At 35.6% G+C, this 27,259-nt stretch overlaps 1 protein-coding gene across 1 annotated transcript in view; it reads right to left on the reverse strand.

Annotated features, from left to right (window-relative positions):
* Positions 1–27,259, reverse strand: part of GPR158 (G protein-coupled receptor 158) — a 410,036-nt gene that overhangs the window by 4,746 nt on the left and 378,031 nt on the right. Inside the window, exons 7-10 of the mRNA XM_038529762.1 lie at positions 24,860–25,098; positions 10,233–10,371; positions 3,806–3,911; positions 508–654 (exon numbers count right to left, since the gene is read on the reverse strand). Of these exons, the coding sequence (XP_038385690.1) occupies positions 508–654; positions 3,806–3,911; positions 10,233–10,371; positions 24,860–25,098 (631 nt within the window). The remainder of the gene's footprint in view (positions 1–507; positions 655–3,805; positions 3,912–10,232; positions 10,372–24,859; positions 25,099–27,259) is intronic.

The raw sequence follows: 27,259 nt of genomic DNA on the forward strand, positions 1-27,259 counted from the left end.
GAAGCATCATGTAGCCATTGACAAAATTACCTCTAATGTTGGATTAGGTTTGGGGGACAATAGACTGTCAATTACTAAAAGCAGCTTCTTACTCCAAATGCTGATATACTGTCTCAGATTTCTTTCAGTACTCTGGGCTCTCTACTCACAGATCTATCCTACCTTCTCATCAGCAAAATGTCATAAACTGTAGTAGGGAACATGTATCACCACTTTGTCATTATGACTACTAATAAGTCAGTTGAGACTATCAAGATCAGCTTGTGTAATTTCTACCATGCCGTATGTTTTAGAACTGGGTTAACTCTAAATTAGATGTCTTCAGTTCTTATACACACACACACACACACACACACACACACACACACACACATATACACACCCCCTCTCTTTTTCTCTCTGGCTCATGTGTGCACAAAGGTGAGCATATGTTTGCATCAGACCACACGTGCTTGCCCATGTATATGGAGTGAGCCTGAAGTAGGAAAGCTGAAATACTGGTGTTACCCGAATGTCCTCTGGGTCCAAGCTGTGCTCACTCCATGCAGAGTTGATGCTGCTGTTCAGGTAGGACCCAGACCTACCCAGGTCTAGCTCATCTTCATATGCTTCTGTAGCAATGTCATCTCGGGGGTTATTGCTTGAATGTGAAAACTGCAACAGAGACAAAATATGAGCTGCGGACATTAACCCACTAGCAGACACAGCGGAATCATTTTCTAAAGGTTCTCATGTTAATATCATTTCTTCAGCTTCAATGAACTCATTTACTGAACTCTTTATAAAAGATCTGATGCTATATTTGGTTTTGCTTTTCATGTTACATCTAGAGCTCTGGGGCAATATTAATACGTGGTTGCTTCTCTGACTTCTATTTTCATCCTTGTCTTTTCTCTAGGCTTCCAGTGTTCACTGACATTACTTTTCTTCAGTGATACTTGCATTTTGAAAGTGAAATAAGTAGAAAAATCCAAACAAATGTTGTCCAAGACCCACTGACAGCTGGATGGAAATATATTTTTGAGCAGTGGGGTCTACCTTGTGTTGATCATTTTGCTTCACATGGATGAGGCTATATTTCATCCAGGGGTACGACTAGCCCTGATCACAGACAGTGCTTTTCAGTCTTCTACACACAGCTCAAAAAAAGTTGCTTCTAAGACTCAGGGGACAGATCTGAATTCCAGCATCAACTGCGTTGACAGTCAGATATGAAACAAATCCCTGAAGCTCTCTGGAGCACAGTGCTCTCTCAGTCTAAAGTGATGATATCGAAGTTTAAAATTCAAAGGTTCACCAAAATTACAGTATTTTTTCTCAAACTCAGTATTCTCAAGTTCCTCCTTCATCATATTTTGAGATATTTTTATGATTTTCACATGGTCTTTTGATATCTTTCAGTTTCATGTACTCTTGCTATCTCTATTCTTCATCAAATGGAGACATGAAGAATGAATTAGATAAATGATGGAAAGCAGGGAGAATAAAAACAATTCAGCCCCTTCACACAATATATAAACCGAGTGACTATCCTATGAAAATTGAGAGAATGGCTTAGGGAACATGGGTTCTCTTCTCTCAGCTTGTCATCAGGTCAAATATTCCTTTAAAAAACTAACAGATCACTTTCATGATACAAAGCTATTTTAATGTCAGTGTTTGTTAAAATACTTAGGTGGGCAGGTGAACATTAATACAGCATGTGAAACAGCAATTCCCTATGTAAGGAATCACGAATGTTTTGTAATTGGGACTGACTGAGAAACGACAGAAACGGATGAATCTGTCCTTCATTCTTCCACATACATATGTGGATCTGACATGCATCAGGAATTTAAGGCTATAAATATGAATAAACAGTGTCCCTGCCCTCCAAATTCTCACATGCTACTAGGAAACCACCCAGAAGTTATTTGTAAGAGTGGAATTGGAATTGGTTTTCTTGAGCACAGTCTTAGAGATGATCATGAGTTTAAGAAACACTGCTTTGTCAGATATTGTCCATTTTCTGCTTTACTATTTGTCCTCAGTAGTTATATCTAAAATAGCATTTTAAATATTTATCTTATTTATTTATTTATTTATTTATTTATTTATTTTGTCCTGTTTCCCCCTTCTCCACAATAGAAGCACCATGAAAGCACATTACCTGTTTACTATTCTTATTCCAGGATATAGAACAGTGCTTAGCAAAGCCCCTCAGTGGTTTTGTTAAATTATCTGAAGTTGAGATATAATTCACATACCATAAAATTCTCAAATTTCAATTGTACAATTGAGTGCTTTTTTTCTATATTCACAGTGCTGTGTAAGCATCACTACTATCTAATTCCAGCATATTTTCATCACCCCCAAAAGAACCTTAAATCCATGAAGCAGTCACTTCTGTTTCTCCTCTTGGCTAGTGGCAACCATTAATCTACCTTCTGTCTCAACAGAGTTGCCTGTTCTGGACGTTTCATATCAATAGAATCACAAAAGATGTAGCCTTTTGTGTCTACCTTCTCTCACTTGGCATAATGATTCTGAGGTCTGTACAAGTTTGTAGTGTGTATCAGTGCTTTAGTCCTTCTTATTACTGGATAGAGTTACAATGTCGAGATACACCACATTGTGTTTCTACAGTAATCAGTTGATGGACATTTAGGTTGCTTCCACTTTTTAGCTATTATGAGTAGTGTTGCTAGGAACATTCATGTACAAACCCTTTTTGTATAAATGTGTTTTCAGTTCTTAGAATTGAATGAACAGTGTGAGTGAGTACACAGTACAGCCATCTAATAAAAATGTAACCATGTAATGCAAAGTATGAAAATGGATAAGATAAACTGCAGTAACAGACTAATCCATGAAGACTGTGGCTATCTGGTGTAATTCAAGTAAGGAAGAAAGCAGGCATTTTGCTCTGATTACATTTGTTTGCCCTTTCAATCAGGCTGAATTTCTATGTTTTGCTTGTGAGAGAAGGTAAAGCCAGAAGTGAATTAAAAGCAATTACAATTATTGCCTCAGCTGTGCTAATATTATATCGTGTGGTACTAATACAGATACATGATGTCCTAACACTTTTTTTCTATATGTAAAAGAGAAAAATAATAATAATGCTATAACTTGTATGCTTTTCCCCCCATACTCTGATATATATTATTTCATTGGAAGCAGCTCTATTGCTATCATGTAATAGGTGAAGAAACTGAAACTTAGAGAGATGAAAAGTCTTAGCTAACATCATACCGCATAGCTATTGTAGGCGGGGCACATACTCATAATCCCTGTATTCTGAGTGCCGGCCCATTCCCCCCCGCACTGGTATGCTGTCTAGATAAGTCTTTGTCAGAATCCATCATTATAAAGCAAGATTCTTCTGTACACAATATAATTATTATTTATATAAAAATTCTCTGAATGTTTACAACACAATGCTTCCTGAATGTAAATCTAAACAAGAAGATTCTTAGAATAGGATAATTCTCTTTAATAATAATTTTGATGTTACAGCTACAATAAAAGTTACCTTGAACCTATAATTAAAATATAACTGGATATAAAAATATTTGAGAAAGAACTGAATCAGATGATGAGTTTTGCACAAACAGAAGTATTTAAAAATTATATGGGATGTTCAATAAATCCCAAAAGAGACATCTAGTTCCCTGAAGAGCGAGCTTTAAAAACATTTTAGAGTGTCAAGCAAATCTCCACAGCCTCCTTTCCCTATATTGACAGGTATTTTTTAAAGGAGAAACAACTCCATGATTATGTAAAAAAGCTGTCTTGCAAGAGAAAAGTAATTTTAAAGGAATACCTTTGGAATCAAAAGCAACCCAATGGTGACTGTCACAGTCAAATGAGTATGTGCAAAATACAGCATTAGCATCCAGTCAGACTGAAGTCTTGAGGCAAGAACGAATCTGAAATGAGAATTCACCACATTAGTAATCCAACAAGACTTCTATTTAAACCACTAGGATAATCGGGACCTTTTTTCCTCAGTGTATTAAAAAAACAAGCAAGCATGGAAAATGTTGTATTGCTGTTTCTGTGGCATACATTTTCATCACAGAAGAATAAAGCTTTAAGTAACCCTATTTGGATACATAAGATATGAACTCTTTGTTATTTATTACTCTAAGTTATAAGTAGTGAGAAAGACAGCATATAGATATATAATGTGCTAACCATTTCCTGGAATAGTTATTTTGTATATAAAGTGAATGTCTAAAGTAAAAGCAGTGAAAACATGTGAATTCAAAAGAACAGATTCACAAACTGGTGGTTTCAGGCAAATTTGGGTTATAAGACACAGCCACATAACTCTTGATTCCAATCTTTTTCATTTGAAAACATTAATGAAGAAAAAAATCTAAGAAAAAAAGGAGTGGGTAATTATTTGCTTTGTGAACGACCTCAGAGGCTTAAATGATAATGCAATGGGTAAAATGAATATACTAATGGTTTGTAAAACACATCTTTTAAAATAAAAATTTTAGCTGTTGTGAAGTATCAAATTGTTTTAAAATAATTTAAAGTCTTATCCTGCTGAGGAATTTATAAAGTTGTGTTCTAGGACAGTCCTGCAGGAAATATGTATAGGAAAAATTCAGTACTGGTATCTACCTTGGTGATTTTGGAATATTTTCATAAATCAATAGGTATATGTAAAAACTAAAACTCAGGTTTTAAGGACTCATTATTTTCCAGAAACTATCCAGTGATGCTTTTATTAAGGTCATTTTGCAACCATATTCTTTTAATTTTTTCCCATTCACTGTTTATCCACAAAAGCTAAATATGAGATTTTATTGTGTTTGGAATTAGAGAATTAGCATTTTTTAAAAAGATTTAATTATTTATTTGAGAAAAAGAGAGAATGGGAGCAGTAGGAGGGGCAGATGGAGAGGGAAAGAGAGAGAAGTAGATTCCCCACTGAGTGCAGAGCTGGGCTCATCCCACCACCCTGAGATCATGACCTGAGGTGAAATCAAAAGTCAGATGCTCAACCAACTGAGCCACTCAGGTGTGCCTAGAGAATTAGCATTTTGATTCAGTGATATACATCATCATATTTGAAAAGCTAACATCTTAAGAAAATGCTGATGATATAATCATAAAACAAACATATGAGTCTAAAAGTAGGAGAAACTGGGCAGCCCGGGGGGCTGAGCTGTTTAGCACCACCTTCAGCCCAGGGCACAATCCTGGAGACCTGGGATGGAGTCCCACGTCAGGCTCCCTGCATGGAGCCTGTCTCTCCCTCTGCCTGTGTCTCTGCCTCTCTCCCTCTCTCTCTCTGTGTCTCTCATGAATAATAAATAAAATCTTTAAAAAAAATAAAAGTAGGAGAAACTAATTTTATACCTGCATTATGCCATATTCATGACAAATTTACTAATACTTATTAGTAAATTTAATTTAAGTATTAAAGTATTTAAGTATTAATTTAATTTAATTTAATTTTAATACTTAAAATTTTCATCAAGGGGCTTTCTTCCTCATTTTCCCGTCCTGTCTTCTTATCCCTAATCCCAAAACAAGCTAAAATGGAAGCTCAAGATTGTTCAAAATAGAGAGATAGTTTCCCCTGTGTTTGGAGACATAAAAAGGATAAAATATATACATAGAAATACAGAAAGCTCATGATAGTTCACCTATGACTAAATAGAATTTTATGAATTAACAACTTCTCTCACTTCTTGGTGAGAAAAAGTGGCTTTATACTGCCTTGAATATGACTAAATGAATATTCACTCTGTTCAGGGATGACACACTTTTGACAGAGTCTGTGCTATGTCAGTTGAGATTTTTTTTTTTTTAAGTACTGAAATAGGATCATCATACTCAGTAACAAGTAACAGTACCTCAGACATAGTACTGAGGCATAGAAGCAATATAAAATGTGACCTGGAAAATTATACAATCCCAATCTGCTGAGGCCATTTCCAGTACTGGAGCAGACAGTTATATCAAAGGAGATGGATTTACATTCTTTTTTTTTTTTTTTTTTTGGATTTACATTCTAAAAGTGTTCTCATGCACTGGGAATTTCTATCTCAAATGCCAACACAAGTGAACTTTAAACCAGCCTGACAATATCTGGAAGGAACAATGGTTACATATATTTTAAATTAAAATGATGAGTCTTCCAAAAAGTAATTTTGAACTACTATATACCAACACCAATTGCCCTGAAATTAATCAGCTTTTAAATACTGCTAGAATTTGTTAGGTTGCAGTTCTGAGTGGAAATATCTTAAGAAAAAAATTGGGTTTTGCAGTCATTTTTTTTTTTTTTTTAAATCTTTATTTATTTATGATAGTCACACAGAGAGAGAGAGAGGCAGAGACACAGGCAGAGGGAGAAGCAGGCTCCATGCACCGGGAGCCCAATGTGGGATTCGATCCCGGGTCTCCAGGATCGCGCCCTGGGCCAAAGGCAGGCGCCAAACCGCTGCACCACCCAGGGATCCCGGGTTTTGCAGTCATTTTAAAGATTTTTCTTTAGAAGATTGTTTCAACTTCTAAAAAATAGATCTAACAAGAACACAGAAATACTTAAAAATTGGGTTTAAGAATAAAAGCAAACTTTTTAAAAGTCTTGCACTTTCCCAAAGCTTTGCTCTGTGCTTAGTAAAGGATTATAGAACAGATTAGGTAAAATGCCTTCTGCATTATTAGACTTTTAGACTTAATCCTTTTAGTTTATTTTTGTTCAATCTGGCAATTTGGTGAGAATAAAAGTAAATCTGTATATAAACATGTAGTCATAGCTTCAAGTTTATATATTTATGTATGTATATGTGTATACACAATATGTATATAATTTTATATTTTATGCAAACAAGAATAAATATATATACTTATTGATAGAGAATACTTTTCCTGATGTTGGATGTCTTATTTAATATTATTTCATCCTACTAAAAAATTACAAAGATGGACCCAGTTGGTTTATATTATTATGTTATTGCTTCTTATTCCTGGACTTTATCAACATTGAAACCATAGCACATATTAATTCAGTCCATATGTAAATAAAAATTATATATACTTGATTTCTTTAATTATTACTGCCTATTACTCCCTGCTCATCTCCCTAAAATAAGTGCTCTGGAGATTACTGTGTTTAATTGTAATTCCATCCCTGGTCCTTTATGGCCATACAATTGTATTTCTAAGACAGAGTAGCTTATATATACTATAATTCTTTGAAGCCAACATGGCACAATCAAATTGGGTCTGGTCTATGTAGGGAGGTAGGTCAAATTTAGAACCTAAAATATAGGGCTTCCCCTTTCTTAGGGCAAGCCTAAGAAAACACCAAAGCCTACCAAGGCTGGTCACCCTGCTACCATTGGAAGTCCTGCCTGCTTAAAACTTATAGGAATGTACATAGTTGTCTTGAGGAAAACTGATCTTGTGAGTAGTGCATGTCTACTAACACAAAGTCTTCTAGGTTCAACATGAACAATTCAGTCAGAGCTTGTGTCTATGTGAATCCAGCTAGGCTCTGATGGGTTATCTAGGGCTCTGTAGCAAAGACCTACACAAGTTAAGAAAGCTATTTTTTTTTAAAGCAACCTCTGTGCCCAGTGTGGGGCCTGAACTCATGACCTTGAGATCAAGAGTCACACACTGCCTGACTGAGCCAGCCAGGTGCCTCAAGAAAGCTATTCTGAATGAATATTTAGCATATGTTTCTTCACCTTGCCCCAGTATTAAAAGAGAATTTTCTGAAGAGTGGCTGCTATTATCAGATGTCAACTGACGGCTGGGAGGATACTATGGTGAATAGTTTGGAAAGTGATGGTTAAACAAAGTTGACTAGGTTTCCTTAAAGCAGGACTTCTTAGTATGTCACTCTGTGCTGTGACATTCCTAAAAAGGAGCTATCAACACAGTGTGTCATAAATATAAAAAGCATATAAAAACATCTAAAAGTGATATCCTAATATGTTAAGAGTATTTATCATCTTTGGGTAGTTGGATTAGGGAGTTTATTTTTTATCATTTTATGATTTATCTATAATAACCACCTATTGCCTTATTGGGAATTTTTAAAAGTTTATTTAAAAATACTTTACCTTGCCTATTTGGGCAAGTTGAGAGTTTAAGGTTCATTGAAAAAACATACTTTTTTTTAAAAAAAAGATTATTTTTCATGAGAGACATAGAGAAAGAGAGGCAGAGACACAGGCAGACGGAGAAGCAGGCTCTTCGCAGGAGCCTGATGCAAGGACTCAATCCCAAGTCCTGGGATCACAACCTGAGGCAAAGGCAGCTGCCCAACTGCCCAACCACCCACGGACACCTGAACAAACATACTTAATGATAAAAATGGAACAGAGTAAATCTTAAAGTAGAAGAGGATAAAGATCAATTTAGATAAATACTTTGAATGATTTAATTTCTTGGGCAATTAATTTGGTTCTAAGAAATATAGCAGCTGATTGTAGGGCAAAAGTAGGAAACCCTGTCCATGACATGGTCACATTCTGACAACAGAAGACATTTAAACTTATCTGTAATAAGTTTTCTGGCAAGCTTGTAACTTTTTAATTGGTTTGTTAATACAGCATTTCACTTATAAGTGGTTCTAGAGAAGCATATTTGTTATATTTTGAAACATATGTGTTTGATATTCGGGAAACAACAAAAATGCAACTCTCCTTGGGAGGTGATTTGGGAGAATTGTAAAGTCTGTGGAGCTCCGTCTGTGACAGAGTATTCTCTGTTGCTTACTACCTTGAGGACCGAGGGCATCCCCTCTCACATTCTTTGGCTCTAGTCTGAGTAGAATTGAGAGTCTTCTTTTTGCGTATTTATAACATATTTTACTTCTCATCTTTCCTTCCTCTTTTTTTCTTTTCTCTCTCTATTGAGAGGGGGCAAGACAAAGCAATGAGGCAAATTCTTTTGATTCCTGGCCCTTTGATGGAATTTCCAGAGTTGTCAAATCATAAATACTTCTTTCCTTACTTAAAAGTTAAAAAAAGTGTAGGTATGCCTAAGGTTCAACTGCTCTCTGGCATCATCTATTCCTACAAGGGCAAGATATAATTGTAATTATTGACTAAAGTGAGAAATATAAATATCTTCTAAAACTTCCATAGATCCACACCTTCGCACTCTGACTCCCACTATTATTAATCTCTGTTTTTCTACTGAGGGAAAAGACAAATATTGAAAATGTCTGATTACATTCTTAAGTATGTCCTAACTTTTCATATATGTCAAGTAACAGAATAACATCTTTTTGTTGCTTTTCAAATTATAGGATTCCTTTTTTTGTTCTTACAGGTTTTCACTTCATTTTCAGATTTCAATAGATGTAAATTCTCAGAAGGTAAGTCATACACATTTCATTTTGTTCACTTATCATAAGCTACTTTCTTCTTCCTTTGTACTTACTAACTACAGGAATATATGGGCTATCAAAAAATGGAGGGCCAGGCTGTACATCCTTACAATAGAAAGTCAGTGTTAAAATGTGACAGTGATAAAACTTTACTGCACACAAAAATCTAGTCATCTGGTTGGAGTGGATTTTTAGTTTTGAATTTAGCAGAATTAATACACATAAGTTGACTATGAAGATTTTAAAAGTATAAACTAGCATATTAACATGAATGAAAACATAGATAATTTATCTACATCTACTTTATAATGTAAGAATGTGTTGCTTTATATCTTCAGAACAGACTATATGTCATAATAGTATTCAATGCCATTCCCATAAATGGTTTAATGTAATACATTGAGTTAATTTTCAAATAAATAAAGGTGATTAACGAAACATCAGAAGAAGCTAAGAATAGCACTTTAAAACAAAACAAAACAAAACAAAAAACTATAGGAATGCCTGAGTAGCACAGTCACTTAGGTGTCTGACTCCTGGTTTCAGCTCAGGCCATGATTTCAGGGTTGTGAGATCAAGCCGCATGTTGGGCTCCATGCTCAGCGCTGAGTCTGCTTGGGTTTCTCTTTCCTTCTCCTTTTGCTCCTTACCTCCCCATCTTGTGCACACACTCTCTTTCTAAGTAAATCAATCTTTGAAAAAAAAAAAACTATATTCATTTGTCATTTCTGTGACAAAGAAATCTACTTAAAAACACAAAAACACTATCCTTCCTAAATCTTTCCATTATGTATTTTATCCAATTTTGCTATTTAAATTAAACTGCAACACATCAGAAAAATAAAACAGTTATTTTCTAGCTCTACAGAGCACTTGCCTAATTGTATGGAATATAGCAGAGATAATGAGCTCATTGTGAACTGCAACAGCCATATATCGTGGCTCATGAAATGCTGATGGGACGGTCCGCACTGCATAGCAGAGATAAACACCCCACAAGAGGAATAAAAATTCAGCTGTGAGAAGGACAAAAGAAAAAGAAAAACAATTTTCCATTAGTTTTATAGGTGAATAAAAATGTTAATTTTAAGTTCTTTAGCATGCATTTTGTGTCTATTATAGAAACATTAGTTAGAAATAGGTGCATACAAAATGTCATTCACATATGAAAACATATGACATATTTATTTTAAGAGATTTTATTCAGTGTAATAGAATATATATATATATATATATATATATATATATATATATATATATATAAAGAGTGGTTGCTGTCTCAGATTTTTCTTTTGCTAATACCTGGCTTTTTCCTAAAACAACTGTAAAATAATTTTCCACATCCCCAACCTAAGTTTCAGATATTCACAGAGCATCTGGGTCATAATGAAGTCAGCAAAGCAACAAAAGCAATGTGTTTATATGCAGCTTCTAGAAATTTAAGCTCTTACTACACTGAATCTGGTTCTACAATATAAAGATATCCATCACCAGAAATGTGAGAAAATAGGTTGTTAAACATTCAGTGGCATATTTTATAAATGAACCATTATTTCTTCACACATGACAGAAATCATATCTTTTGTGGGTGGAGTGCTGAAGGCTTAGTAAAATTCATAATCACCTTGTTTGCAGGCTCAAGCCAGAAGAGACAAGCATAGGATAGCACTTAAGGATAAAGGGCTTCAGAATCACACTAGACCTGACTAGAAATCCTGGCTCTATCTCTAATTAATTTTGCATAATCTGAGGTAACTTAACCTCTCTGGACAGTTTTCTTATCTGGAAAATGAAAATAGCAAAAGTATGTATTTCATGAGATTATTTGCTACTGAAATCAAATAATGGATATAAAGCACTTAAAGTTTCTGACAGTAGATATTAGATAAATAAAGTAATAAATAAAAACACACATTAAAGGGCTCTTATTGTTAAACATCTCATTTGATCCCCCCATTTTTGTCAGACTGAACATTGCTATTTTAACTCATTCTGATCAATAATTGCTACAACTCATTTTATCTTAGTGACAGTGTGTTCATTGGATGACAGCATCTAAAGAAGATAATATCTAAATAATAAAAAAGAAGAAAGCTTTAATTTGGAGAAAACCTTTTATCAAATGCATCACTTCAAGGTAACCTACTTACTTATCTACTGAAACACTGACTTCCATTCCCATATACCAAGATGTTTACCTGCCAATATTTCAATATATTTCTGTCAGTATTTAAACAACAGGTAGTGCCCTAATTATTGAAAATCCCATAAGTAAACACATTTTTCAAGAGTTACTCTAAAACCCTGATGTGGTTAGAAGCCAAATAAAAAATAAGCCACACTCATAAGACCTCCATGAGATTTATTCGGTCCCAATTATTCAGTATGTTGGCCACTGGCCATGTGCTATAAATGTTCTTTCCAGTTGAGTTCTACTGGATCAGGAAATGCTGAGGTCTTCCTGTAGAACTTTCCTTCCTAATTCTTGTATTTCTGTTCATGGTACAACTATTGCCTGTTTACCCAGGTTTGAAATCTCAGAGCCACCTTTCATTGGTACCTTTCTACTTAAAGCTGTTTTTCATATGGATCATTCCTCTCCACACCCACAATGACTATCCTTTAAGCACCTTTAAGGTCACTCCTTATTTGTTACAATTATTTTTCAACTGTCCCATCTAAATCTGGCTTTACTCTGGGTTCATTCATTCTTCATTTACTGAATCTCCACTTTGCTCACATCAGGATTTGTCCAAATCCCTGGTATTCCATTTGGGTTAGCTGATTCACATTTCCATTATAAGATTCACTTATATTCACCTAGGACCCTGGAAATAATTCCTGCCCCAAAAGGAAGACTATAAGAGATTCATGCCTTAGTAGACGAGTCCTCATTTTTAGGACTTTCTTGTCACCCAGGCTTCATGTTAGCTGCCCACTTTTTTTGGCCGTATTCTTTTGTGCTTGTGTATGTTTCTTAGCCCCTGACTTCTTACTTGAGTTGCTGACCCTCGGGTCAGGCTTTTGTGAAGTACTGCATGCATCTTCATTCAGAAATCTTCAGTAATTTCTTCAGAAATTACTTTACAAATGCTTGGTCCTGGCACTCCTTGACCCCTATGACTTCATGTTGTATATCCAACATGATCTTCCAATGCTTCCCAGCACAAACTCTGAGCTGACCCAGCCAGGCTCATCCTCTGAACACTTCAAAGATTCTTCTTACTCTTGAGTCTTTGTTTATGCTGTTGCTCACACAAGAAATCTCTCACTCACATTTTTAAATCTTTCGCAGTTTTTCCATGTCTAATTCAAGTCCCACCTCCATTGCAGGGACACCTAAATCGATTTAACTTTGCAATGCATTTTACTTCCTCTAATCTCTTATGGTTTTTAATTATTGATATTACACAATGCAGAGAGTAATGCCACACAACATATAATTGAGAGAAAATCATTTGTGGAGTCTTGTCAATCACTCCATTCCTTAGCCCCAAGTAGTTAAGACCTTCATGGCAAGAAGTCAGTATTATTTATTTACTTACTTTTTAATTCAAGTATATAATTAACAGTCAAGTGTTATATTCATTTCAGGTAGACAATACAATGATTCAACAAGGAATTGAGTCTTTCAATTATTTTTTCTGCCTTTGCCCACTTAGATAGCAACAGTACTGAGCATACATAGATAAGATTCCATAAATATTTGTTAGTTTGAAAGAATGTAAGTGATACCAGTTTCAGGTTATTAGAGATGTAGACTTTCTGTTAACCTTGCCACTCCATCGAATACTGCAGGGTCTAGACATGATCTAACGGTCATATTGGCATTATTATTAGCAGTCACAACCACTGTTTACTAATGGGCCACTATGTGTTTGGTAATGTGCTTGGCTCTTAAGAATAGAGAATGCAAAAATATTATTAAACAACACCAGCACAAAAATATGTTGAAACTGAAGGATTCACATGTAATTAACACTATATCCTTTTAAATACATTATTTCCTGCCACTTTTTGTAGTGTTTTTATATAATGTTATCCTGAAGATTGAAAAAAAAAAAGGAAAATAGCTAGGTTAATTGGGATGCTACAATGTAGAAGCATATTTAAAAATACGCGATGAGAGAAGATTCCTCCTAATAGCTAAGCTTAACATTAAAATCATTTCATTAGCAATATCAAACAATATGCTCTAGCTGAAAAACAATTTATTATTCAAAGTACCAATTAAACTAAATGTGATATATGAAAGTTGTGCTTGGGAAAAAAATCAATTTCATATAATTAACTTCAAACTAACATCGCAATTAGGAAAGAAAATATGCAGATGTTACCAAATTTTGCAGTGTTATTACGTGGGAGTTGAAATATGTGTTGTGCTTCTGCTTTAGAAAATAATTTCTGCTGTTAAATGGTTTTGATGGGAGGCATGAGTATAGTAAAAAAGGGAATTGCATTTATAGTTAAAGATCCAAATAGGGCTTTCAGAAAACAGGTATTTTACTTTTAATCTATAAGGGATAACACTTTGAAAGTTAACTACCATAGCCTTTTAAAGATTAATAGGCCATAATGAAAGTGATTTCACATTATCTTTCCAAAGGGCTGGGTCAAGCAAAGAAGTAAGAATTAGTACCAGCTTTTGGACACTGAAGATGTCTCAGCTTTGTGATCTTAAAACAGCCACAAGGGCTGAGAGAAAAACAAAGTACAAATGTCTCTCAAGCTGTGGTACCCTGGTTTGCCATGTTGCAAAGGCATTTTTTTCTTAATAAATAACATTTTGTGCTTCTTAGCCCTTTTAAAAATATGTGGCACAAATAAATATACAGATGAAGAATTTAGGGTTAATTTCTTTTAATGTCCAAGTATTTATTTAATGTCCTCCTCTATCTTTCTCTAAGTCTCCCACTTCAATGTTTCCTGTTTTCATGCTAATAACATGGTAGGTGGTACAGAAGTTATCATGAAGTATTAAATCAAACAGCTTTTTTAAAAGATTATTTATTTATTTATTTATTTATTCATGAGAGACACAGAAAGAGAGGCAGAGACTTAGGCAGAGGGAGAAGCAGGCTTCCTGTGGGAGCCTGATGTGGGACTCGATCCCAGGACCCTGGGATCACGACCTGAGCCAAAGGCAGAGATGCTCAACCACTGAGCCACCCAGACGCCCCTAAATCAAACAACTTCAATGATGCTTGAGAGTAGCTCAAGTTCCAGTGCTATCTGGTTCAACTGGCATATGGGAGCCTTGATATTCTGGAGGCTTGACTGCCTTTTCTTTGGTTAAAATAAGGACAGTTATGAGAGTAACAATACTTACAACAATGAGAATGATACTTTTGATAAAATTTAAAACTAGAAATGACTTTATTAGACCACGTGGTCTGGGGGCGTACTTTTTTGAGTGTGTATGTGGCTGCCAACAGTGGGTGGTTGGTGAATTGCAGTGATTGTGCTTGCCTAAAGTCAATTTGTTCAGCTTTGGGATAGAGAATGATGGAGTAGAGGGTGGATGTTGTAGTATGTTTCACAAGTAGGACAGTGGAGGCAAGAATGACTGTTCCTTCCTCAGCTCTCTGGAAGCATAGGAGCCAAGGGATGGGCAGTGTTGGGGTACAGAATATGCCTGTGGAGGATCTTGTTGTACCTCTGTTGCCCTCTCTGTTCACAGCAGAGCAGAGCCTGGAGCATAGGCTCCTTAGTTCCTGACCAGTGTTTTCTGAATTACATCTTCTGCCTGAGGGTTTCTTTTGCTCTATTACTAACAGGCATAGAGAAAACCCAAGGAAATATTTTTTAAATTCTATTGAAGAAAACAAGTATTTTTCCAAGCAGTAATTGTTTGTATTCTAAGTAATTCATATGCTAATTATTATTCCATTTGGAATGACTTTTTGTCCTCTCAATCTGACTTTGTAGCTAACATCTGTTGAATGTGCCAGGCACTGTGCTTAATGCAGTTTGTACATTATCTACATGTATGAAGGCTTTATCGTAGGCTGTGGCAAAATTCTGAATGCCCTAATTTTAAGCCTGTGTCTGAGATACTGTGTAGGTCATATAGTGACTTGATGATTCTATTCTCTTTCCTACTGCTGTGAATGGTCACACACTTGCATGTTGGCTTTTCTTAATTGCTTCCTTTCACACATTTCTAGAACTTGGGTCAAGTTTTTCACAATCTCCATTGCATCTTGAGAGGGAAAGTTAGGGAAGGTATATTTTTTTCCCTCTGTTTCTGGTATGGACACTTAAGATTTTTAAAGTTTGATATGGGGCAACATTAATTTAGTGAAATTCAGATACTTCATAGGTTATGGACACACATTAAAGATCATGAATATAAGAAGAGTCACAAAGACAGAATAAGATTGGGGACCTCTCAGGGCACAAGGTCAATGTCAGGGCAGCAAGTTCTAAATTCTGTCTTCTAGAATATCATTTTGTTTTCCTCTTCCTGTTTTTTGCCTGTGTGTCCTTTAAAGAGGGATGTGGAATTGGGATTATTTGTTACCATTTAAAAATATATTTTAAATTGTATCTTTTTTAAAGACTCACAGCATTGACAATTTTTTTGCCTTTGCTTGGGCTATCTCACTAGATTTACACATACTTTTTGAAGGGCTAGCTTGAGTGGTTTTATGACGATTATAGGGGTTTATATTTGCTTGTTTATATTCTACCCTTGTGGAAAATTATTTTACTTCTTTGAGATGTAGTTACTCGTGTTAAAGGGCAAGAAGAGAATAAAATGACATTTTATTATTAATTGTATACTTACAGTGTCATTTTCTCTTTTGGAAGCTAAAAAAATTTTACTTCCTTGTTCAATTTCTACTTTGTAGAATCCTTGAGACAATTTTGCTGAATTAGGCTTGGCTCAGGAGGACATTGCTTGACTACTGAGTGGGAGATTCACATGGTCTTTACAAATTTTCTACCATTTTCTTGGCCAAATGGTCTCTTTCTTATTTAATTTATCCCAGAGTGTTGACTACCTTGGGGAGTGGGTCTCAGTGAGTTGAAACTGAAAATCCACACACTTTCCTACTCCTATGTAATGTAATCTAATCTCAGAGGAAATGGTAGCACCAGGCTCTCTGTGATTACTGCAGGAATTGGAATGGGTGGAGCTGTGAGAACATACTGAAACTTGCAGTCCATATGGATCAGCAGCTTGTTATTTAAGCTATGATAGTCCTTTTCATTCAAGGAAAAGATCTGCCAAAATTTTCTTGACAACTGAGTTAATCTATAGGCCATTTCTCTTCAAGCAACAAAACATAGGCTTTTTTGTTTTCCTTCTTAATGTTGCTGCCTCCCTTTAAAATGCCAGGGTTCCACTGTGGAGCTGAAACTCCTTAGAAGAAACCATGACCACCATGGATACCCTAGTTATTCTTGCTCTATGTCCTTTGGGAGCTGTTGCAAGATAATTACCAGCCCTATCACAAAATCTTTAACTTCTGAAAAGAAAAGTGGCACTGTAAGGATAAAAATTAAGATACAAAATAATTTGTCCTTTCAGCCCTGTAGCATCATAAATACTCCTCAAAGACACAAAATATTTTTCTGAAGAGGTGGTATATAAGTACACAAGAAAATAAGCCCACTTCACTCTTTCTAAAAACACTCAAGCAAGACCTTCCAAAAGTATGTGTGAGTTTCTAGAAATGTAAGCCCAAACAAACCAAGGCAAATAAACCATCTACATGGTTAGGCTTTTATCCTTTGACTGACATTAAAAGTACTTTTTAAAAGTAGTAATAAGTGATACAGTGTGGATTAAGACATACAGTAGTACAGGGCAGCCCTGGTGGCTCAGCAGTTTAGCTCCGCCTTCAGCCCAGGGTGTGATCCTGGAGTCCTGAGATCCAGTCCCAGGTCAGGTTCCCTGCATGGAGCCTGCTTCTCCCTCTGCCTGTGTCTCTGCCTCTCTCTCTCTCTCTGTGTCTCTCGTGAATAAATAAATAAAATCTTAGAAAAAAAGACATATAGTACCTTGGAATAAAAGAAGATGTATGTAAATGAAGCTACATCATGAGCATTAATCTAAGTCAGATGAAGAGGAAGTCTAATCTACTTTCCCCTACGCTCATTAAATGGTGCTTATATCACATTTCACCTGTCATACGATAGCCTAATCTTCTACAGTAATTAAGCATTTAAATCCTTAGAAACAACTGCTATTTTAGAATTTTCCTATCTAACTCAGGAAGACAGTTACTGTGGTCTTGGTCTCTTCTAAACATCGGCATATGACTAATTAAATTACTGAACATATTGTCTTGTGTGTTTAAAGTACTATACCAGGAAGGAAGAGAGCAAAGAAGAGCATGCCAATGAAGAAGAGGATAGCAAAGATTACATATTTTTTTTTTTTTTAGACTATTGCCCATGGGCCAAATTTTCATCTATTGCAAACCTCTGGATAGTTTGTTTATCCCTTATCTTTTTTTTTTTTCTGCTTTATTTATTTTTTATGATAGTCACATCAGAGAGAGAGAGGCAGAGACATAGGCAGAGGGAGAAGCAGGCTCCATGCACCGGGAGCCCGACATGGGACTCGATCCCGGGTCTCCAGGATCGCGCCCTGGGCCAAAGGCAGGCACCAAACCGCTGCGCCACCCAGGGATCCCACATTTTATTTTTTTTTAAGATTTTATTTATTTATTCATGAGAGACACAGAGAGAGAGGCAGAGACATAGGCAGGGGGAGAAGCAGGCTCCCTGCAGGGAGCCCAATGTGGGACTTGATCCTGGAACTCTGGGATCACACTCTGAGGCCAAGGCAAATGCTCAACCACTGAGCTACCCAGGCATCCCAAAGATTACATTTTCTACAGCGAAAACATCCCATGTGAAATTCATGGAAATGAATTAGAACTTTAGAACAGTGGGGGAATCCATATTGGTATTATCTTAAACAACCAAATATTAAAAAATTCCCAAATGGAATGTGAACCCAAGCTTATAATACCTGTTTGCTAGATTTTTCTCTATGTCTTTCTTTCAAAGTTGGTGAATAAAATATATAGCAAGGGATGTCAAGCTCTAAGAAGTTTCCAAAACCATAAGATACTTCATATACTGGTGGACTTTTCACAACTATGAAGACATGGGCAAAGATCTTGATTTATAAGAGTCCTTGTCAAGGAATAGTCATTAAATCACGTCAGTGTGATTGAGAATTAGGCCACAACAGCGATATAGAAAGATATGTAGAATAAGAGAAGGTAAATAGAAAGATGGATAGAACTTTTTGTGTATATTCTTGTGCTCAGTTAAGGAAGGCAGCAAACTAGCCTTAGTCTCAATTATGTCCCCGACCCCCTAATTTTAAAGATTTTATTTATCTATTCATGGGAGACACACACACACACACACACACACACACACACACACACAGAGGCAGAGACACAGGCAGAGGGAGAGACAGGCTCCATGCAGGGAGCCCGACATGGGACTCGATCCTAGGACTCCAGGATCATGCCCTGGGCCAAAGGCAGGCACTTAAACCTCTGAGCCACCCAGGCTGCCCAATTATGTCCCTTTTAAATCACATTAGATTATCATTACCTAGAAGTAACCAAACAGAAATGTGCTTACCTAAGTCTGAACTAAAGTCTGATTTAGCCGTGGAATAGAAGTTCCACATATCCTTGACATTATGATCTATCTATTAGTCATCCTTTTGCTACCTTATTGTTTCTTATAGATAAGGTAAGAATCTGCTCACTTATTCCAACTTATCTTAGTCATCCTACTGTTTCCCCATCTTCAGTTTATGCTGTGAATGTGTAGTTAGAAACTGACTGCTAACCAACTAACTAAGCATTGTATCACCACCTTTATTAAATTTATGTATTCCAAACCTGGAAGCCCCATACTGGAGGACTCTACCCACAAGCACTAAATCCAGGTGTAAAAGATGTAGTCTTCCTTATCCTAGCGATGACATTATGAAGGTAATTCAGGTATAAGAAGTTAATTCTACTCAATTGTCAGTTTTTACCAATAAATTAGGAAACCCCTAGGGTAAGAGTCTTAACTTTTAGCCATGAAAAATTTTATTGCTATTGTGCAAAATCCTGAACATGCACAACTGATTACCAACTTACTAAATAGGGTAAATAGATTTAGAAAAAAATTGGAGATTCCTACTCCCAAGCATGTTTATTTGCTTTCTCCCTTTATTCAGAAGAATGTTTCTAGTCTCAACCCCCTTATCCTTTACATAGCTCCAAAAGGATGGTCAAATAATACAATAATCAAGAGCGTATCAGTTTCATTCCAGTTCAATATTTATAAATGCATCATGTGATATTTTGAAAATTATAATTCTGATTTGCTAGCCAGCTTTATGCCATTCACTTATTTTGACTATTGGACAAGTCAGGGATAGAATTCATAAAAAGGCTAAGGATTGCCAATTTAGTTTCTGTAACTTGCTCAAAAATACCTCTCAAAATCTGAACATACACTTTACCATTAAAATGAATGTGGGGACAATTGTGTAACCCCTAGAATTTTAGCTTTAAATGTTTCGTCAACTGGTGTAATTCTGACCATAGAAAATATTATAAGATAAAGGGAGCTGAGCTCATCCTTTATTCTTTCAGCAAATATTTATCAAGAGCTGACAGATACTTTGTTAGGTGTCAGGGATATACTGAGAACAAGCTAAGTAATGGTGTTGAGGAGTGTTAGAACTACCAGGTTGGGAGAGAAAGGAGGGATGAGGAGATAGAAGAATATGAATGGCAGATAATATATTTAAACATACTCAGAAAAATTCAAAGTGCTGAGCCACGTGATAAATGAATAGTATAAGTACTACAGTATTATCTTTCTAATAGATGATTTTCAAAGCAGTATAGCACTTTAAGTCTTTATAGGAATTTAGTCTGATCCAGAAATATTCTGAAACGTCCACAATTTGAAGTTCATTTCTCACCAGATTTTAAAAAATCATTAAAAAACTCCCAAACTATTGGGCCTATAAAACACTTTTCACATTGCCTGTTCATCTGTCTTTTATAGTTGCAATGTTTACACCTTTATTTGTTTTCCATTTAAAGGTGACCTCACAATTTTTTATACAGGGCAAACATGATAATTGAAAATTATAAACATATTTAAATAACAATGGGATTCTGAAAGTCATCTTTTCTCCCTTTCTATGTTTTCACATATTTCCTCAAAGTAGAAACTGAGTCTCATAGAGGTTTGGAGATTTTTCCAAGCAGTTTCTAAACCTGGTCTGAAACATTTGTGGCAGGCAAATCACCTGTCTGAGCAGTTTTGGAGGTGCCCTGCACAGTGAGCAAAAACAGAATAGACCCATTCTTTACACTTATGACCCACATTTCTAAATAGAGTTCTACTTCAGTGGGAAGACAAGTATTGCACTCTTTCAAGTGACTCTTTAATTTGTATTTTTAAAAAATAGATCCTTTTTTGATAGGTAAAGCTAATCCAGAATGCATGTTTATAAATGTATTAACCACCACTTTCTCTTTTTTTTTCTAAATTGACTCCTGACCTAATCTAAGTGTACAGAGCTTCCTGACAATGATTTTCACAGCCTCAAGGTAAAACCTATCTATTGCTTCTCTGCAGCCTGTCCCCTATATAGAAACATTTCCACTTAGGAAATGGAATAATTTAGCTTTTAGTACAGGTTTCTTCTTGGCTGACTGAAGATACAAGAATTTATTCTTGAATAACAGTCTGAGTATAAAAAAATCTAAGGGCAAACATGCTACTTATAGAAATATATAAAGAGAACTGAAAAGAAGCATCTGCCGCACATTAGAAAACATTAAATTAAGAGAGGTTAAATACAGAATATCTAGTGCTACACGCACTAGAAAGAAAAATGTAAGATATGTGAAAGATAAATAAATGGAATTGCTGTAGGGTAGTGTGAAAAAAAATCATAGCAACCACATGTCTCTGATTCTTTTAAGAGAGTCCTAATTTCAAATATTTGTTCCTATTTGTTAAACCATGTGTCTCGACTTTTCTTTAGAGAAATGTGTCACTGCAGGAAAAGTGTTGAAACGAAGGTGTTCTAGTAGTTTATAGGATGGAAACAGAGCCTGGAGCTAACAAAACCACCGCCACCATCACCACCTTTCAACTTTTTCTCGCCTCTTGAGTCTCTGCACCCTGTCACTTGTCTTTTATTTTCTGAGACCCTAATATTATCATTTAACACCTGTGGGAGTATTATTTTAATGCCTGCCTCTCAAGTTTTACTACTTTTAACTCAGTCCTAGAGCCATGACCTAGATCTTCCCACCATAACAATCTCTTCTCTTAGCTTCTCTCTCTCTTCTTACTGTAACTGAGACCTGCTTAGTGTCCAAGGAACTGCATTCTGTAGCCCTCCCAAGCTCTGGATCTCAAGCTATTCTCTCTTATACCACCTACCTCAGGCTCTCCAGGAAGGTGAGCTCATAGTCCTCCCTGCTCTCTGTGCATCCTCTTCTCTGGTATTATCCAGAATTACTATATTTAAAGAATGCCTACTTTTTTCATGTGTTTTCATCTTTGCTAGTAGAAAAATTTGCTACCTGGTAAGCTGTATCTTTGGAGGAAAGCAGAATTTAATGGCAGTAAAACACAATAAAAATAGCCCATGAATATAAAGAGCTATTGCAGCCAAAGTAGTTAAACAAATAACATAAGACAGAAAGTTGTGGTCAGAATGGAATTCTTTAATGAGAGATTTGGGAGGTAGGGGAGTTTCAGATGACAGGAAAGTCATAGAAAGTGAGACAGGTCACTGGAGATAAGGGGGTTAATGTTGAATGAGCATGGCACAAGAGTTAGTTTAGGTCATGGGGGGTGGATAAGAATGGGAAGGAATATAGGAAGATTTACAGATATGTTGACAAGAATTGGAAGACAACTGATGTCTGATTGCTATCTTACTTTTTTAAGAGAAAAAAAGAATATTAGTTAGTTTGGAGGTGTAAAAGGGGAGGCAATACAAGACTTGAAATAATCATTGTGAAGAATATTCTAGTGATTGATCAGGGAAACAGAGTATCATGGAATGCCCAGAGCAAAGTTAGGATAAGTGATATATATTCTAGTAAGTTCATCTGATTATTTCCTTCAAGTCAGTAGTTCTACACTTTAGAGTAGCATCAGAATTACCTAGAGGGCTTGTTAAACACAAACTGTGGGGCCCCACGATTCCAGTGTCTGACCTATAAAGTCTGTAGGTGGGCCGCTGAATGCACATTTCTAACAAGTTGCCAGGTGTGCTGCTGCCATCGATTCTGGGACCACTTTTGAGAACCACTGCTCTTTCTCCCTTCTAATGATTCTCCCTCCTAAACCCATGAATTTAATTGGTCGGTCTATTCTCTCTTTCTCTCTCCCTCCTTCCCTCTCTCTCTCCTAAAGGCAATCTATATTGACTTTACTGATTTATCATATCACATTTCTGGTTCTCCAAATTCCTTAACAGGTTTTCAAGACCCACAATAAACCTAACTATCCAGAATTAATCACAATGTATTCCAACATAATCTTTCTTAGATGGACATTTCCTTCTAAGGAAATATAATTTCCATCCACCTCTACCACTATTCCTATCAAAGGGAATGTTTTCTGTACCACTTTACAATAACCTGTGTTATCCATGGCTCAAAGAACTTCCCTTTAAAGATTCCTGGGTTCTGGTCCAAACTGTTGTCTTCCTTTATTGAACTATTGTACCAAGAGTCTTTACCACATAATTTTGTTTTTTAAAAATAACTTTTAACAATTCCCATTTATTTATATAAACCAATGGTAAGCTACTTGATAAGAGGAACAGAAATTTCATACATTTTATGTCTCCTGCAAAGTGTTCAACATAGCATTAAAGAAATTTACTCAGTGGGTCTTGTTTACTGTATGAAACTTTTACTTATATATAAAGTTTTTAATGAATAAATTGCAGGTTACTGTCAGCTATATTTTCCTATTTATTTCTACATAGAGACAGGAGACCATAAATGTCATTTTCTTCAGAATGTAAAAGAACATTTTAAAAGGCCTTCAATATATCTCAAAACCAAGGTATACAAAATACAGATAATGCTAGGTAAATAGGCCATGGTTTCTGCTTGTTTATTCCCTACCCATGATGAAGCATGTATTTTGAGTATTATAAAACAGAAAAGAAATATAGTGGGCTTTTCTTCACAGTAATGTGGGAAAATGATTTTTCCTAGTTTGGTTAACTTGGATTGAAGAATGTAAAACAACTTTAGAGGTTTCTATTGAGTAGAAATTTTATACCTATACAATTTATTTATATCTATACTTAAGTCAGAATCAGATAACTTCTAAGTTTTATCTTCAATATTGATATCTACTGATACATATCTATTGATAATTTCTGGTATGTTTTTGATATTGATCAAAATAATGAAGGTTGGCTTTACAAATTATCATTATAACCATTCTTTTTATATACTCACAATTGCTTCATTATTATGGATATCAGGCCTATAAAATTCCTGAAATATCTTGCCCAGGAAAAATATCATTACATTTAAATTGTAAACTAAATATATCTGTTATTAACTTCTAGCAAAACACTAAATGTGAATATTCAACCAACAAATTGCCAAATATGGGGGGGGGGGGCAGAAAATAGGAATTAGACTCACTGCCAAATAAAAATAAGATTTGTCCTGTGGTTTGCTGAGGGGAATGACAACAAAATAATAAAAATTTGTTTTCATTATTTTTTGTATCTTTAGAGGCTTGGCTTAAGCTAGCCTAATGTTAACAACAGAAAAATTTCTATTGATTTCTCCTCCTCATTTTTCAAAAAATCAAGGTGCCAGAAAAACCTATGCTTCTGGCCTAAGATGTCATGTGGTTCTTCCAAGTTCTCCAGTTTCTCAGGCATGGAACAGTCTCTCACCAACCCCAAGGAGCATGGCTTCATTTTTGTGGAATACTGGACCTCCAGAGAAGTCCTAATAAATTATCTTTAGAAGAGCCATAGATTAATTAAAATTTTTGCAGGGAAGATCTCTACTCAAAATGTGCCCTGCATCCCTAGTCTGAAATATCACAGGACCTAAACTATATAAAAAATACTAGTATGTTTCCCTTTTTTCCCCTCCCAATTAAAGAAATAAATCAAGAAAACAGCTATTGTTAATACAATGGGAATACACTGATAAGGTGGAAAACAGAAATTTTCTTTGTAAGAAGTAGTTGTTTTTATTTGCTGCATTTCTCCTTCCTAATTTACTTGACCACATTTTCTCAACAAAGCTACATACCTTTGAAAAAGAATGGAAACTCAGAAAAAGTCTGCATTTCACATGTCATTGTCCTTTTCATGATATTGTTTTACCCAAACCATATTAGGTGAAATCCCTTTCAGTTTTGTAAAAGGGTATGGTAAGGCTTCTAAAGAAGTCTATTTTAGGAAATAGGACCAGACAACGCACAAAATAAGTGACCACATACCAACTGCTGTCATGTAATCCCAGCGCTCAATGAGGCACATATTGAAGATGAGGTGATCAGATGTTTGCCCTTGGCCAATAAGTGAAATCTGCCTCTCCAAATTCTGGCAAACAGACGAAGTCCAGCCAACAAGAAACCAAAATACTACCAGGAGCATTACTGCCAGCATCCTCATGACCCGTCCACCAGTCATATATGGAATCCGCTGGGCTGTTCGTGAAAGAAACACCTTCAAAACCCTGGAAAAGCAAAACATCAAAATGTGAAGGCAAACTTAGCACTCAGAAAAACTCCATATTATTTGATTCTTCTAGGTGAAGTTTAAGCCCACCAAAAACCTACTTATGCAGAGTTTTAACATGAAAAAAAAAAAAAACCTAGAAACAGTATTGCTTTTATTTTCACTTAATTTCATTCTAGTTTTTATCTTCCAATAGCAAAACAGATATTCTACTTTAGATGGCAGTGAGTCAACAGATTTGTACAGGATGAAATTATTTTGAGTGTGTCTTAATATTTTAGGGAACATACTCAAGATCTTAAAAAAAAAGGATCCAGAGGCAAACTGGCTCAAACAAGATTTCCAAGGGATCAAAACTAGTCTTGAAAATAAGTAGCTAGATTTCACACTATTATACTAAGCCAAAAACTTCCCTGAACCAGTTAATTTTTTACAATAGAATAACATGAAAGGCATTTTCTGAAAATTATTTTTTTTAAAGATTTTATTTATTTATTCATGAGATACACAGAGAGAAGAGAGACAAAGGCAGAGACATAGGCAGAGGGAGAAGCAGGCTCCATGCAGGGAGCCTGATGTGGGACTCGATCCCCAGACTCCAGGATCACAGTCTGGGTCGAAGGCTGAGCCACCCAGGCATCCCGTGAAAATTATACAAATTGATTTCCCTTTGTAATTATTTTATCACATTACCAAAAAAAATAATGAAATAAACATGAAAACAATGAGAGAGGTATTTAAATACTAGGGTAACTGAATTAAGATCACTATATTAAGGAAGAAGATCGGGATGAAATTGGAAATGAAACATGCATACTTGAAATAGCCTAGATGTATTATACTTTTTTTTTTCTCTCTATAGACCTTTGGTAGCTCTTCCTGAATCAACACAATACATCCAACAAAGAAAGTTATTTTACAGCAGACTTTTATTTATCCTTCTTCCCTATACCTTTAACTCCATTGTCCTTCAGCTAACACAAAGGGTGAAGTTATTTAATTCTGAATAAAATACCTACACTTAACTTTTCTGTGGAACAATGTCAGAAAGATATTAGTATAAAATAAGAGGATAGTAGCTCTTTTTACTCTAGTACCATTTTACTAGTTCACCAGATTAACGGCTATTCTCCATTCCCTAGGTAAAACATATTGAGTACTGCCCATGCCATGTAAATGCTAGTACTGGCAGCTAACTTGCTAGCTCTGTCTAGTGTGCCTCAAACGCTTTTGCTCCAACCAGGGGAATTGCTACTTGTTAAGAAATCAGTTGTATTTGTCCCCAAATCGTGCCCATTGTTATCACCTTATATAATTTAACTAAATTACGAATAAAATAATTACTCATGATGTAAAAAAAAGACTTATTTGTATAAAATAAGGAGAGAAAATGAGTGGAAATATCAGTGAGGGAGAAAGAACAAGAGAGACTCCTAACTCTGGGAAACAAACAAGTGGTAGTGGAAAGGGAGGTGGGCGAGGGTTTGGGGTGACTGGGTGATGGGCACTGAGGGGGGCACTTGACAGGATGAGCACTGGGTGATATGCTATATGTTGGCAAATTGAACTCCAATAAAAATAAAACAAAACAAAATAAAATAAAATAAAATAAAATAATCTATCTCGAATGCTTTGGAAAGACTCCATGTCGGCAAGTCATTAAATAGGCTTTTAACTGAGGGGAAAATGAGGAAATTTTAGTTTATTGGAGTGGTCAATAAACAAGAATCTAGAAAGTCTATACTCAGATTACTTTAAAAATATTTAGATTTACACTTTTATCTAAAGAACCAACACTGAACAGTAAATAATGATTATAGTAATTTATGTTAGAAAGAGAATAATGCACTCCAAATACCTGACCCATAGTCAAAGAAGTTTTTCCTCAAAAGTATTGGTAAGTGAGGAGCACGTGGGTGACTCAGTCAGTTAAGCATCTGACTCCTGATTTTGATTCACGTCATGATGTCAGAGTTCTGGGATTGAACCTCGTGTGGGTCTCTGTGCTCAGTTCAGAGTCAGTGGGAGAATTTCTCTTCCTTTCCTTTGGCCCCTGACCTTACTCATGTTCTCTCTCCCTCCCCCTCTCCCTGAAATAAATAAATCTTTTAAAAAGTTGGTAAATGATTATTTGTGTGTTTTAAGTCACAGCCTCTTAT

Source organism: Canis lupus, chromosome 2 (assembly GCF_011100685.1).
Source record: "Canis lupus familiaris isolate Mischka breed German Shepherd chromosome 2, alternate assembly UU_Cfam_GSD_1.0, whole genome shotgun sequence".
NCBI classification, from domain to species: Eukaryota; Metazoa; Chordata; class Mammalia; order Carnivora; family Canidae; genus Canis; species Canis lupus.